Source organism: Magnolia sinica, chromosome 6 (assembly GCF_029962835.1).
Source record: "Magnolia sinica isolate HGM2019 chromosome 6, MsV1, whole genome shotgun sequence".
Classification (NCBI taxonomy): Eukaryota; Viridiplantae; Streptophyta; class Magnoliopsida; order Magnoliales; family Magnoliaceae; genus Magnolia; species Magnolia sinica.
In genome coordinates this window covers 102,048,139-102,063,837 of record NC_080578.1, presented here as the reverse complement: position 1 = coordinate 102,063,837, position 15,699 = coordinate 102,048,139, and the positions used below count along the sequence as shown (strand labels likewise).

The window sequence follows — 15,699 nt, the reverse complement described above, 5'->3', positions numbered from 1 at the left end:
AGAAGGTTTTAATGGAGGATGTTTCTGTTCCCATTGTTTCATTTGTGGTAGCCCACTTGAGATTTGGATTTGCCTAATTTTAGAATTTCGTATCCAATTGTGGTCTTTAAAAATGTATGGACGGAGTGGATTTGTTATGGACATCTATGTTGGACCCACAAAGCACCAGGCATAGGTATATATGGGGCACATGCAATCCACTCTCGAAATGGACTCAAGCAACCGAACCCGACCCTATATACTCTAGTATTTTTGTAATTTCATACCTTGCATGTATATTATCTGTATTAAAAAACCAAGAGGTCTACTCTAGCAAAGCAGTGTCCATTGATAGAAGTTAGGATTATTCAAATGATCTGATTTGGTGTGTCCCATAAATTGGGTTTAAGATTGGTTAATGTATGACTATTGTACAATTTGTAAGTGCCTGCATTATTATTATCATTATTATTATTTTTTATTAGCTTGTTAGTCCACAACACCTGTGTCAATTCACACTTCACTGTTAGCCACCCCCACTAGGGATTGGATACCAAGGCCTGTAAGTGCCTGCATATCAAAGTACAATTGGTGTATCAAATAACTTTCCTTATGGCATGTTTGCTAGGTGGGCTTAGACGGAATTGCATTTGTACTCATGCAAATTTCATCCAATGTTTGGGGAGGACGGGAAAGGTCGGGTTTAAGTGCGATAAAATTGCATTTGGTCCCATGCGAGATTTTCAGTGAATTTTAAAATCCATCACACGTAGGACCCACATTAATGCATGTGTTTTATCCATGCTATCCATCCATATACAGCCTTTACATGTGACATTCTAGTCATATATATGTATAAGTGACTGACATCCGTTGTGAATTTGATTTGTTGATTACAATTCCAATGTCCACCAAACTGGATTTTGTTTAATCTAGTGTTTTTCCCATGGCAAAAATTTTATACCAAACATGAAATTAAATAGCCCAAATACCATGGTATTTCTAGATATGCAATTATTGTGCAATAATAGTGTTAATTCTGTCTAATACAATTCCATACCATCTAATCCCATTGTGCTTGTAATAAATTGTAAATGTGTAATAATTATAAATTACAATACATAATACCTATAGACATGTATTTGATAAGGATTACTTGTCTTTAGATGGTTGTAGTAAAAGTGTAATGATAATATTTATACATTCCCAAGCTGTTAAATCAATAATAAAAATACAATAAAATCATTACAATGTCTTTGATTACAAATTCATTTACTTTTCTCCTAGTTATGGAGAGTTACATTTAGACAAAGCTTTGTGGGGTCCACCGTGATATATGTCAAACATCTATGCTATCCATCATCTACAAGATTATTTTAGAATGAGAGCACAAAAATAAGGCAGACCCAAGACTCAAGCGGGCCGCATCACAAGAATTTGCAGAGAAAAAACATACACCATTAGAACTATTTTGGGACCCACGAAAGGTTTGGATCAGGCTGTTGGTGTTTTCCCTCAACCTTATGAATGTGTTGAATGGCATATAGACGTCATGGTAGGCCCCAAGAAAGTCTCACGGGTGGGGGTTTTTACTAGGGCTTAATTATACTACGAAGCGGGGAAAAGATGTACAGATTGGATGCCATACAAATTCTGTGAGCCTACCGAGCTTTGTGTTACATTAACTCCCTCTTACACAACCTCGTAGCCCTTGCAGCTCCATACGGGCTCATGTTCCTGCCCCCGTCGCGATTTATGATGGAAGGTCCTTAGACCCAAATTGGGGGCCCACATGATGAAATCGTCCAATGATTTTGAACCGTCCATCTTCTTGATACTACTGTAAATAAGCTATCACCGCATAATCGACTTTTATTGATGATTCTACCGTCTGATTTTTTGAGTTGAATGCGAGCCACAGAAAATATCAATTTTCACCATTAGGCATTCATCTACAGATTGTTGTTATGGTCACAGTCATCCTTCGGTATAGGTTTCACACAGTGGGCCTTATGGCGTAGATTCCAAATAACATATACGGTTCAGATCATCGAACCGCTCAACACTGGCATTACAGCGTGGATTTCTCAACCCACAAACCCGACCAAACCCGAGACGGGTAAGGGTCGGAGATACGTTTGAGTGGGTCGGGCTCGGGTTGGGCCCCGATTGGATCGGGGAACGCTTTAACCTTACCTGAGGTCGATGCTCTGTGGGGTCCACAAATATTGTAGATGAAAAATCCACTCCGTACATCAGGTTAATACCATTATTTGAACGGTATATACAAAATATTAGATTATCGAAAAGCTCATGTGGATTCCACCAATGGGAACAATGTAAAAATGCTAGCCAAACTGCTAGTTCACACAGTGTGGCCCACCTGAGTTTTTTTTAGTCGGGATGAATTGTTTTTTATATCCTGGTGAGTTAGACCTGATTAACGGGTTTGATGAAGGATACAAAACATGAAGGTCTACACAACAAATGTATGGTCGGTATCCATGTGGTGTGGCTAATATGAGGTGTGCATATAGCTGATATTTTATTTTACCCCAAGAGCCACAATCAATCGTAGAACCTAAAATGAACTTGGATGTTTACGCCGTGTTCCAAGGATTACCAATGTCCCACGGCACGTGTGTTGCGTGTATACATAAACTGCCTTGTACACGCGTGTGCACCCAGCAAAGCCCTCTCCAGCACTCTTTCGCGCCGTTGTCCTCTCTCCTCCCGTGAGTTTCCTCTCTCTCTGCCCCGTCTCGGACGCGGATTTCCTGCGAAAGAAGTTCCTGCGCAAGTACATTGGGTGGGGCCCACTGCAATGTATGATAGAAATTCGTTCCGTCCATCGGTTTTGAGAGCTCATTTTAAGACGTGTGACCAAAAATTAGGTGGATACAAAACTCAAGTGGGTCACACCAGAGGGGAAATTGGGAAAAGAAATTCCCACCGTTGAAACCTTCTTGGACTCCATCTTAATGTTTATACGCTATCCAAACCGTTTATAATGTCATTCCGAATGTGATGAAGTGAAAACACCAAAAATATAGCTTGATATAGAACTTTTATGGCCAAAATAATGTTTCAACGGTTCTCACTGAATACCCAATGTTTCCTCTCGTGTGGCCCATATGAGTGTTATATAAATCTATTTTTGGGTATGACGATCTAAAATGATCTCTCAAAACGAATGGACGGGGTGGATTTTAGATAAACATCTCGGTGGGTCCCACGCAGCATCCTTGCGCAGGAACTTCCTGCGAAAGGCTTTCGCAGGGAACCCGCGTCCGCCCGTCTCGTTCTGCTGCCAGAGATCTGACCATCGATCTCATTCGCTCCGCTGTCTACAGACCAATCCCTCTTCCACCATCTCTCTTCATCGGAGAAGAATGTGAATCTATGCATGGTGTCCATGGTGGAAGGTGTGTGCGAGATCCGGTCGGTGTATCAGATGGACCCACCATGTACAAGTACTCAAGCTGGTGATCATCTATATGGTGGGTCCCACCTGCTACACTGATAGGATCTCCCAAATGTTCCAGTCTGGCACGTGGGGCCTCATGTAGAGCTGCTTGTGGGCAGCTGCAAGTGGGGGTTAGAAAACCTCCACTGTCTACAGCCACTCTCATTGATTTGAAAATGTAGTACTCCATATCCAAAAATCGAAATAGTTGTATGGAAATCAAAAAGTGTGGGTGTGAATATCAATTCCCATATGGTAATTGAGATGGGCATTTTCATCGTTTCAATCATCAGTAGGTTTTGGAGATTTGGTTAGGGTATGATTCAGGACGTGGATCGCATCCAACAGGTGACAGCATGCACCCCGTCCAGTGTCAAATAAAAAAGCACCATGTGGGCGTGTTTGATATGGCCCCCACAGTGAAAAGTATAGATTACCCTTCACGAAATGATGATTCTGCCTTTTTCAGTGTGGGCACCATGTCTGACAGATGTATGGGGCGCTTCTTCATTGGCACTGGATGGGGTGTGTGCTGGCACCTGTTGGACGCAATCTGTGTCCTATGATTTCATCATTTTTCACTAAATTCATAGCTAACCCATTTCATTGTTTGCTGTTTCTGACCATCAGGGCTCCTCATCCTCTCCCTCTGTTCTTTGACAAAGGTACTTGCATTATTGTTCCATTTATTTTTACTTTTTATTTGAATTTCTATAAATGATTTTTATTTGATTTTCCTTTTTTGCATTGTTTGGTGATTGTTAATATTCATGGTAGAGAAGAAAAGAGAGGAAAAGGGAATGGAGAGGAAAAAAGAAAGGGATAATAGACTATTTCCCTCTCACCCCTTAAGCTCTTATTTATAATGGAATTAACCCTAAACATCATACGCCATAGGACATCTATAGACTGCAGTAGAAACCAACATCACACAAATGCACAAAATCTCATTTACTCCCCCTTACGCTGTAGCATAGATATTGCACATGCCTAGCTTGCCCATAATATCCTGAAGATTAGAGGAACCATAAGCATTTCTCAGGACATCAACTAACTGATAGTTTGATTGGATAACTGAGTACACAATAACTTGGTTAAAATTTTCTCTAACAAAAAATGTAGTCAACCTCAATATGCTTGATTCTCTTGTGGATAACCAAATTAGAGGCTATGTGGGTCGTGGCTTGATTGTCATAATGTAAGGGAACATGACTAGGAATCAAGGTGTTCCGTATCCGTTATATTATGGTCGTAAAGGCCGATACATATAGGTAACGGCTATGACGGTTAGGCGATATGGGGGCAAAAAGGTGCAACTAGTTTTCTAAGACCGTATCAGCCGTTACGAGGGCTGTATAGGTCGTTATAGGGCATAACACTGTTACTCCCGTAATGGTCAAAAAATGGCCATTTTTTTCTATTTAAATTCATTTTTCTCCTTATTTTTCTACTTTTCTTATTCCAAAAACTTTTTAAGATTATTCTACAATATATTTCGATAACTTTTACCATATTTTTTAGGATTAAAACTGTAGATTGAAGCGATTTGGGCGAAAAGAAACTTCAATGGCCATTTTTTCAAAAAATAAAAAGTGGTATTTATACATTTTTATAAATTCCTAGTTATATTGCTCAATTGTGATGTGTAAATATTAGAGACATATAACCATGTTCACAAATTCACCAAAGAGTGGACCGTTATGCTATCATAAACATGTTCAAAACAAAAAATAATACATATTTGGAATATTTACATTATTTTGGATTTTCTAAATATTTTTTCAGATCTTTTCGACCATTTTTTTTTCCAACCATTACAGGGGTTGTAATGGTCATTACGCCAATACGGCTGATACCCGTATCAGTAACGGTGGTGACCGTTACGGCCATCGTTACCGATACGGAATACCTTGCTAGGAATACTGACCATACCCCATTTCCTGAAGAAGAGAATGAAGTCATATATAATTCACATGCAACATGAGCTATCGAATGATACTTTGCTTCAACAGAGGAGTGTGCCACCATAATCTATTTCTTACTCTTCCAAATTACTAAATTGCACCTAATCAACTCAACAGTACCCACTCATATTTAGGTGACTATGAGTATAATATAATAAATCCTTTTCCACAACAGCCTTCAAAGAGCGAGAACATGGCAGACAACCTCAGGATTGTAAAAGCATGGAGTCTGCATGAGTTGACTAGTCACATTTGACAACATAGGCAATTTCAGGATGAGTTAACAGGTAGTAAATAAGCATCCTACCAGATGACGCTGCATGCCCAGGTCATGAAGGACTGACTCCTGTTCATTAAGGTGGTGATTTATTTCAATAGGAGCATCCATAGGTTAATCACCTAGCATTCTTATATCTGCAAGAAGGTTAAGAATATTATTCCCTGTGAGATCAAAGATTTTTTTCTTTTTTTGAGGGACCTGACAACTGTGATTCCAGTGAAGTATTTTAAGGGCTGTATGATGGGGACATCAGAGGACCTACTCGGGTGTACTAGAGACGGAGACGACCACCCACATTCGCGCAACTTTTTTTATGGATGAGAGACGAGTTCTATATGGGGCCCAGCGAGTCATTTTGAAGACCCCACATGCATTGGACATGCATCAGGAAGACCCCACGTTGGGATGATGCATGTAAGCTCCTTAGAAGACCATTTTAGTCATAAGATTTTTATTTCGTGTCGATTCGACTATTGGATCTTGTCGATCGGGCCATCGGGCTGCCAAACCTTCTAGATCTGTGCCCCTTGGACTTTGATTTTGCTTCCTTTATGTTTTTTATTATTTTTAAGATTTATTCAATGGTTGAGATTGATAATAAGTATTTTGGTTTTCTTATTTTGGACAATGGACCATTTTACTTAAGTAATTGGCATGGTTGTAATTGTTTTGAATTTTTAATTATAAAAGCACACGGGGGTGGTTGCGGGAAGGAATTTTTCTCGTCGTGTTTTAGGGTTTGTAAGAAACCCTCACTTACATTTGAATTGTGGAAGAGTAGAGGCTTGTTTGGTGGTGGATTCTCCAAAGTGCATCCATCCTCTCTCTTCTTCAAAAAGGTATTCTTCTTCTTCTGTTGTCTTCATTCTTCCCCTTCTATTACAACATTCTTAACCCGTCAAAACTCTACTCATTCATCACTCTCTTTCTTTTCCTTTACCTAGATATGTGTGGACTTGCACGTGCACATGCACGCATGCATGTGCGTCCGTACAGGCAGTCACGTGTGGGCTCCCGTTTGAGGTTTTCCATCTTCGATTTTTCCCCAAACCTCCCTAATCCCTAGATCTTTTAAATCCCTAAAAAACCACAATCCTCAATTTCCATTCATGAACCCAAAACCCTAATGAAAATCTGAATTTTTGTGAAACTTTCCCCAAATAAGAATTTTGATTGCATCATCGTTTATCCACGTGGTTGTTGTACAACCCACGCTGTATTGGAAGTCCCTACTTCCAAGTGGGCCATTCTTGAATTATTTTATATTTTCGTGCACCGCGTATGTGATAACCTATGACCTTCATGTTATAAATCTAATTTTCGAATGTATTATGTGGTTATGTTTGATTTTACATGTTGATTGCTGAAATTAATGTGTAAATTGATCTCTCATTTTGCATCCTAGGGTAGTTTCTATCATCTTACATCACCGTAAGTCCTTAATATTGAATGTACTAGCCAAGGACACACTATCCATCTCCAAATCATTGTCACTTGTGAGAATAATACCATTGATGTATGTAAGTCCTTAATATTGAATGTATTGGCCAAGGACACACTATCCATCTCCAAATCATTGTCACTTGTGAGAACAATACCATTGATGTACGCAATCAGGATGCATGTAGAGTCACCATCTCGGTTTATAAATACATTCTCCTAAAAAACCAATCTGTTATATAGTGATACTGAACTTCTTAAACCATGCTCTAGGTGGTTGTTTTAGACTATAAATTTCTTTATTCAATTTGTACACCTTCCCTTTCTTTCCTAGTGGGTGGAACTTAGGATGCAGGAACATATATAGGTCTTCTTGAAGTTCTCGTAAAGAAACACATTCTTCTCATTTAGCTAATGAAGAGGTCGATTGTGAAATACAACGATTGATGGGAGAATTCACATAGTTTAACTTCACTACATGAGCAAATGTTTCTTGATAGTCCACTTGATACTGTTGGGTGAATTATTTGCCACTAGTCTAGCTATGTATCTTGCAAACAGGCATCATGCCTATGCATGAGGTGTACACCTATTTGTAGCCAACAACATGCTTTTACGGTGGTAGCTCGACCAAATCTCATATCTCATGGCTCTCAAAGGTTGTCATTTCTTCCATCATAGCTGCGTTCTCATAAACAGCCAGAGCTTTGCAACTTTAGGAATGGAAACAGAGTATGCGTAAGAAATATATGCCTTAAAGGAAGGAGAGAGAGGATGCAAAAGTACTAATTGAATGCGAAGTAAATGACTGCTTTTCTTTCTAATGAGCAATTGGTAACTTGAAGGAGTGAAGGAAACGGAATTGGAGGATAGATGATGGTCATTAATAATCTATAAGGGCTTAGCATTGTCTTACCTTTGGGTGTACACCTTCATATGCTTCTCTACAGGCTTGGCCTATTCATGAACAGGACTCACTGGACAATCCATGATCATGTGAAGAGGGATTCATCATTATGAGTGGAGGTAATGGTAGTGGCCTATGACGAGAAGTTACATTATCAAAGAAGATAACGTCTTTAGAGTTACATTATCAAAGAAGGTCACATCTTTAGAAATATACCTTTTCCTAGTCATTGGACAATAACACATATACCCCTTTTGAGTGCTTTATCGCTCTAAGAAAACACATTTTGCGGCTTGAATCCCAACTTTTTTTTTTCTACCTTTCAAAAAGAAAAAAAAAACCTACTTAATTTTCTATTTCAAAAGCTTTAGAGGATAAAGAGAGATTATATTTCAAAACCTTTAGAGGATAACTATTTTCAAGAATAGGAGTATGCATCCTATTAATCATATAGGATGTAGTGAGAACCAATGTTTTAAATATCGACGATATCGGCCGATATATCCCACGCTATATCTTGTATCCCACTAGTGCGATATGAAATGCACAAGTAGTGCGATATATCCCACATGTTCAGTCTGGTGAGCATTTTCGAATTTCAGTCCTTTTATTTTCTGTAAATCATGTTAAATTAGTGTCAAATTGTTACGAATCCATGATTTTTCATGTTTTGCATGAAAAATCATGAATTGGGAGCTTCAATTTCGAGATTTGGAGGAGATGGGCCAAGTTGTAGAAAATTGAAAAAATTAAAATTTCCTAATTTCTTGCAAATCATTTGCTATCTTTGTGTCCAAACATCAAATCAAACATTTGTGTAACCTAATCCAGTGATTCTTCTTTTGCTTTTGAGTGTATTGCTTGTGTTTCCATACGTTTTCTTACATTTATAAATTATATGAATAGACATTGAATATACTTGCATCAATTCAGTTAGATAACGCATAGATTAGGACCCCAATACAAAGAAAACCTATTATGTATATTTGTTTTTTGTAATGTTTTAATTTATAAATGTGTATTGATGCCTTTTTTAATAATCACCGAAGTTTCATTGAAAAATTCAACCAATTTCCCTATGTTTCCCAATGTTTCCAACAACAGCGATACATTCCACGACACAACCGATATATCCCATGCGATAACCGATACATATCCGTATCCCAAGAATGCATACGTAACACGATACCGATATTTCGAACACTGGTGAGAACTACCTCATCCCAATAGATTTTAGGAACCAACATTCCTATCATGATGAATTTAGTAACCTCTAGAAGGTTGGTGATTTTTCAGCATGATGACACCATTTTGTCATGGTGTATATGCATAAGAATTTTGGAATTCTGCACCATGCTCAGCAAAGAAATTTGGCAAGTCATGAGTAGATATTCCTTAGCACACTAATAAAAAAATTTAGTGCTGAACTGAGTAAGACCATCTCATGTAACATTTTGAAAATGGAAGGAGCCTCATTTCTATGTTTCATTAGATAAACCATGTAAATTTGAGTAATCACCAATAAACAAAATAAAATATTTGCAACAAAAAACAAATGTAATTGGGGAAGTCCTTCACTCTGCAAAATGAATTAGATTGAAGGAACTGGAACATCTACTATTATTATTATTTTGAAAGATGAACTATATTGAAAGAGCCCAAAAAACTTAGCAGAAAACAAAAAACAAAGAAAAAGACCAAAAATACAACAAACCAACCCCCCTGGGTTCGGATTCCCAATCCCTTATTAACAAGAACAACCTACTAACCCCTCTATTTCATGCCAAGACAAAACTAACTCCCCCATGGAGGATGGCAATCACCCAAGACACTAAAAGCAAAAAGGATACTCTCCCACACCCCTACAGCAAAAGAGCCCCGCAGATTCTTCATTCTTCATACATGAGGCAAACATTGGGCAAAGCCAACCCTCTCTTGTGAAGATTATCTACGATGAGCTATTTTTGCTTGTGAGCCAAGAAAAAGCCACGACCCTTGAAGGGGGCCATATTTCCAGATAAAGGCTGTATGAGAATACCTAGCCTCTGGACCTGTCCCACAGATCACATTTTGGATAAATTGCATCATGAATACACCTGATTTATCCCTTAACTAGATAGGAACATCCAGGAAATTTGAATCAGGCTGAATGGCTTCCAAAAGAGAAAGCAAACTCAAAAGCTCCTCCATCTCTGAATCAGCCAAGTTATGCGACAAGGGGGGAGCCATGAACCTCCAGCACCCTAGGGGATGAAACAATCTGCAACTGATATAGATTGATTTGGGCAAATCCTTGCAATGAGAGGGAAATGGGATCTAACGGTAGAATCGCCTAACCAAATGTCATCCCAGAATCTCACCTTGACCCCGCCGCCAACTGAAAAACCAATCTTGGGAAGGGCTTTGCTTACCAATTGAGCAATGGACTTCTAACAGTAGAAGTCTTATACAATGAAGAATCCTTGGTCCATCTGCCCAAGCTTTAGACTTAGCATCAGGGGGCGTATCAACTAGGCGAAAAAAAAGAGGAAAAGATATGGATGGACATCGTGTATCGGTGTTAGACCATATCGGCCCATATGACATTTTTTTAAAGCCAAAGAATTAAGGAGAAATATCGGGAAAAGGGGAAAAAGATAAACAATGAGATATTCAAGAAGCTACCTTTTTGTTTTTTGTATTTTGGACATGCATGCAATGATGCATCTGACCTTTCTTTGATAAGAATGTTGTCTGTCAGCTTGATCTATTGAATTTGAAAGTCAACCAAATTGGCTATAATTGAACCCAAATCAGACCTGAATCGGTGAATTAGGTCTTCTTTTCCTGTAAAGTAACAGTACTTAGGATTGAACCCTAAATCACTCACACACACTACACTATCTCTACCAGCTCTTCTAGCGGCCCATTACATTTAAATACAAGTATACAACAAAAGATGATTAGAACACACACACAAACAAACAAACAAAAAAAAGTGATGGGTTATGCTTTTTTAAAATTTTCCCAAAAATGTTTTATTCCACTTTGATTTGTTGAATCCTACTCAAATATTTTATTATGATCCCCAAAATATTCTTGAATCTAATCTAAAATGACTTTTTGGCTTTGTCAATGGTTTAAATGAAAAGGGAGAAAACTGGAAAAATATTGATTTTTTTTTTCAAATTTGGGCCTTTATGGTCATATTGGTCTTGTATCGGTGCCGATATGCCCCATATATGCTGATGCGTGCCATTTTTTTTTATATAACTTGGGCCAATGCTGCCTCATTTCACGTATCCTATTGAGCCAATACGGTTACAATACGCTTGTATCAGCTAGTTTTTGGATATTTCAATCCATGATTCTTGGGCTATAGATAATCTAACAGGTTTCCCAGCTACTAGCAGCATGCTCCCCATTTTTTAGTATTTCTTGGTTGATTTTAGTGGAAGAAGAAGAGAAACAAGAGAGTAAGCAATGGAAAAGTACAATGGAAACTTTGAAGAGGTGGGAGTGGTTGGAGGGGAAGAGATGTGGAGAAAGGAATTGAGAGACAATGTCATGGGGCTGTTGCCTTTTAAAGAGATGCATTTTTCTGCTAATGTTGGTTGCCTCCCTATTACATGAGAGTCTTTAAGACATTTCAAATGTAATGGTCCTCAGATCATGTTAGCTATAATATATTTTAATAATTTATTTATTTTAATTATTATTATTCTTCAAATTTCAATAAAACAACATTGCCTGAACCAATGTGTGTTTTACATGTAAATTAGGATCATCCAAGTTTCCCCATTTCAGGTAGTCATAACAGGCTCTGAAACAAACTTTGTTTTACATGATTTAGTGTGCCATGTTCACACAATTTGCAGCCCATGTTACATTCTTGCTGCTCATTTTTCCATACAATTCAGCAACGTATGTTTACACTTTTTAGATGCTCATGGTTTCAGTGCTATTGTATTGTGAATCTAGTTAAAAAGCTATACCTTGCGTTTGGACTGATTTTCATTGAACCGAATATGGTTTGGACTAAGTGCAATTTGGACTGAAAATTGTTGGAGCTGTGGCATGGTCCATAACATTGTGTGCTTTTACATGTAAATTAGAATCATCCAAGTTTCCCCATTTCAGGTGGTCATAACAGGCTGTGAAAACGAACTCTGTTTTACATAATTTAGTATGCCATGTTTACACAATTTGCAGCCCCTGTTTACATGCTTGTTGGGCATTTTTCATATATGCTTACACTTTTTAAAAGCTCATAGTTTCAGTGGTACTAGTGTGGTCTACAAGACTTTGTATTGTCAATCTAGTTAAAAAGATGTACCTTGCATCTAGATTCATTTTCATTGAACTGATTATGGCTTTAACAAATTGCAATTTCGACTGATTATTATTTGGACTGAAAATTGTTGGGATTGTTGTACGGTCCATGATGCGAGATCGATTCCCCTCCCTGTGCTTTACCCAATGCACGTGGTTTGCGGGTGATTGCGTGCATCTGCAGGGATTAGTCGCCCCTTAGAAGGGGCAGGGGCACCCTGTTGTCATTATAAAAAAATGTTGCATGGTCCATAATCCATGTTTCCATGATTCGCAACTCCTTTTTTGTACATATCAGCAACCTGTGCTTACATGATTTAGCAGATCATTTTCACATGATTTTTGCAGCCACGTTCATGGTCTTCCTGCCGTGTTCCCACAAATTTTCAGCCAATGTTGACATGGCTCAACCTATCCAAGTTGGACATGAACATGTGTCGGTGCTAGACATGGATACAAGGTGTTAGATATTCCTTAGGAAACCTTAGTGCCACCAGCTCCATTTGCATGTAGTGATATTAAAAACTGTTTTATATTACAAATTTCAGGGGCCATTTGGGTAGTGGGTGAATACTATAGTGTGTCCCTGCCATAAACTGATGTGAAGAAAATATTCATCATCATCTAACCTTTATCTCAACTACTTGGGATCAGTTGTCATGAAAGAAATTGTTCATCTTATACGATGTTCGAAATATCGGTATGCCGTTATGTATCGCACCATTGGGATACAGATACATATCGGTTATCACATGGGATATATCGGTTGTATAATGTAATGTATCGATGTTGTTGGAAACATGGGGAAACATTGGGAAATTGGTCAAATTTTTCAATGAAACTTTGGTGATTGTTAAAAAAAGACATCAATACACACTTATAAATCAAAACATTACAAAAAACAAGTGCATATAATAGGTTTTCTTTGTATGGGGTCCTAATCTATGCGTTGTCTAATTGAATTTATGCAAGTGTATTCAAAGTCTATTCATATAATTTATAAATGTAAGAAGACGTATGGGAACACAAGCAATACATTTAAAAGCAAAAGAAGAATCACTAGATCAAGTTACATACATGTTTAATTTTATGTTTGGACACAGACTGCAACCGATTTGCGAGAAATTAGGAAATTTTGATTTTTTTTTTTTTCAAATTTCCGCAACTCAGCCCATCTCCAAATCTCAAAATTGAAGCTCCTAATCCATGATTGGATTTGTAACAATTTGAGACTAATTTACAGAAGATTAAAAAAAAGGGTCGAAAATTGAAAATGCTCACCGGATTGAACATGTGGGATATATCACACTACTTATGCGTTTCGTATCACACAGGTGGGATATAAGATATATCGTGGGATATATCGGCTGATATCGTCGATATTTAAAACACTAATCTTATATACTATATGTATGGCATGTCCGACGCATGGAGCAAGGAGGGGATAAAAAGAAAAAGGGGAGATAAATTTGGAGAGAACCCAAGTTTGTGGGACCCACCATGTTTTAAGTATAAAATCTACTCCGCTCATTAGGTTTTATACTTGATGTTAGGTCTTGAGGTAAAAAATCAGCTATATCCACAACTCAAATGGGCCACACCATATGGAACAGCTTGAATTGGATGGCGACCATAGGTTTGTGTGTGAGATACCATGCGGTATATCTTTCATCAAACTGTTAATCAGGTCTAACTCACTGGATGAAGAGAAGATACACAAATTAGCCTGTTAAAAAGCTCAAGTGAGCCATGTCTTGTGAACTTAGTGGTTTTGGGAGCAATTTTACATTCTTCCCATTGGTGTGCTCGATATGAGTATTTTGTCGGGCTGATATTTTGTATGTAGTTTTCACCTGATGGACAGAATGGATTTTACATGTATGCCATGGTGGACCCCACAGCGCTGCACAATCTCCTCTTCTTTTGGGCTACATGCGGACAAAAGTCATTGCGGGCTACCTGCATTAAAAGAAGTAAAGGAAGCTGGTTGAATCTTAACTGTTGAGTGGCATTTGCGGGCCAAATCTTAACCACATGCAGTTGCATGCACATTTGTGAATTTCCTAAAATGCCCACAACTTAATTTAAAATGTCTTTTCATGTCACTTAAAGGTACAAAGTTCTCCGCTGTTGGAAACTAATTGCGGGGACAAATATGTTCCCCACCATTTGCATTATAGTGTGGATATAACTTGCTTTTTCTGTGAAGCGGTGGATAAGCCTTCCATGCATTCAGGAGTTCCTCTGTTTGCAGTCTCCTTTCTTGTTTCTACCTCCTTTAATAAAGTCAGCATTGTTGATGAAAAAACTTGCTGTTCAGTAAAAACTTGGTTTCGTCCGGTATTTCAAACCATGGCTCCTATAGGTCTCTCTCCAGAAGGAAACGGGCCTTTTGTCACATCTCCAACACGATGATGGAAATACTCCTGCAGGGCTTGTCTTTAAATACTTGTATGAGACCGGTGGTTTTCTTCCACAATTGGTAAGTATTAGAATTGTTCATGTAGTTGGGTGGCACTCAATTGGTATAGCCTCGCTCCTAGGTAGATATAGAGTGAAGATGGATTCTCAAGCTAGGTTAGGAAGCAAGCTGATATTTTCCAGTGACCATCTTGGAACATTTTCTAGTTGAACATGGACTGTCATTATGTCTCTCTTCTTACCTGTCTATCTCAAGGCTACATATTCAGAGGACGGGACTCATTGGCGGGATGCAACAGCCGAATGGTCTACATTGCTAAACCATGGGCAACACTACTCAGAATTGAAAACCTGCATTTACTGAATTGAAAATCTTCTATCTGCTGTCTCCCATTCGCATAAAAAGGAACTCATGGCCCATTTCTCTCCCTTCCTAAAGGATATCCCTTCGAACTCTCTCTAGTTCTTCTATAATTGATTTCGTGATCTTGAACAACAACATGGAACAGGTTTGGAGGCTAGAGGGAGCAAACTTCATTAATGTTTGATGCAAGCAAGCCTCAAGCAATATGTGTGCACTCACTTGATAACACGTGGTTGTGTATGCACTATGCAGTCAACGTTAGGAGTGTTTTTGTTCATTTATGTTTCTTGCATGTGCATGTGTGAACCGAGTAAGGAAACCGGTACGGTGTTTGTAAATATGGTCATTTTCTAAAAATATGTTTCTTGTATGTTTGTAAACTGGTATGTGTGTGTGTGGGTGGGTGGGTGCATGGGGGAGGGAGGAAGCAGGTTCTGTGAGAGCATTCTTTACACAGTAGAAGCTGTTGAGAGTGGGGGTTATATGATGATCTCTAGCTATTGTCTAGAGGACTGTTGACTTCTGCAATCTCGTGTCTTTTACAATCCGCATGTGCTTGATTCTTAT

The 15,699-nt window shown here is 38.4% G+C and overlaps 1 protein-coding gene across 3 annotated transcripts in view; it reads left to right on the top strand.

The window, feature by feature from the left end:
* Positions 1-2,650: 2,650 nt before the first annotated feature.
* LOC131249316 (prefoldin subunit 2) overlaps positions 2,651-15,699 on the top strand; it is a 39,148-nt gene continuing 26,099 nt past the window's right edge. Inside the window, exons 1-3 of one of the 3 annotated variants that reach the window (XM_058249995.1) lie at positions 3,275-3,479; positions 4,076-4,110; positions 14,713-14,999. In XM_058249995.1, the coding sequence (XP_058105978.1) occupies positions 3,386-3,479; positions 4,076-4,110; positions 14,713-14,979 (396 nt within the window). In that variant the 5' untranslated portion in view covers positions 3,275-3,385 and the 3' untranslated portion in view covers positions 14,980-14,999. Of the gene's footprint in view, positions 2,715-3,274; positions 3,480-4,075; positions 4,111-14,712; positions 15,000-15,699 lie in introns of those variants that run through there. The other 2 variants (XM_058249994.1, XM_058249993.1) reach the window with 2 other exon arrangements.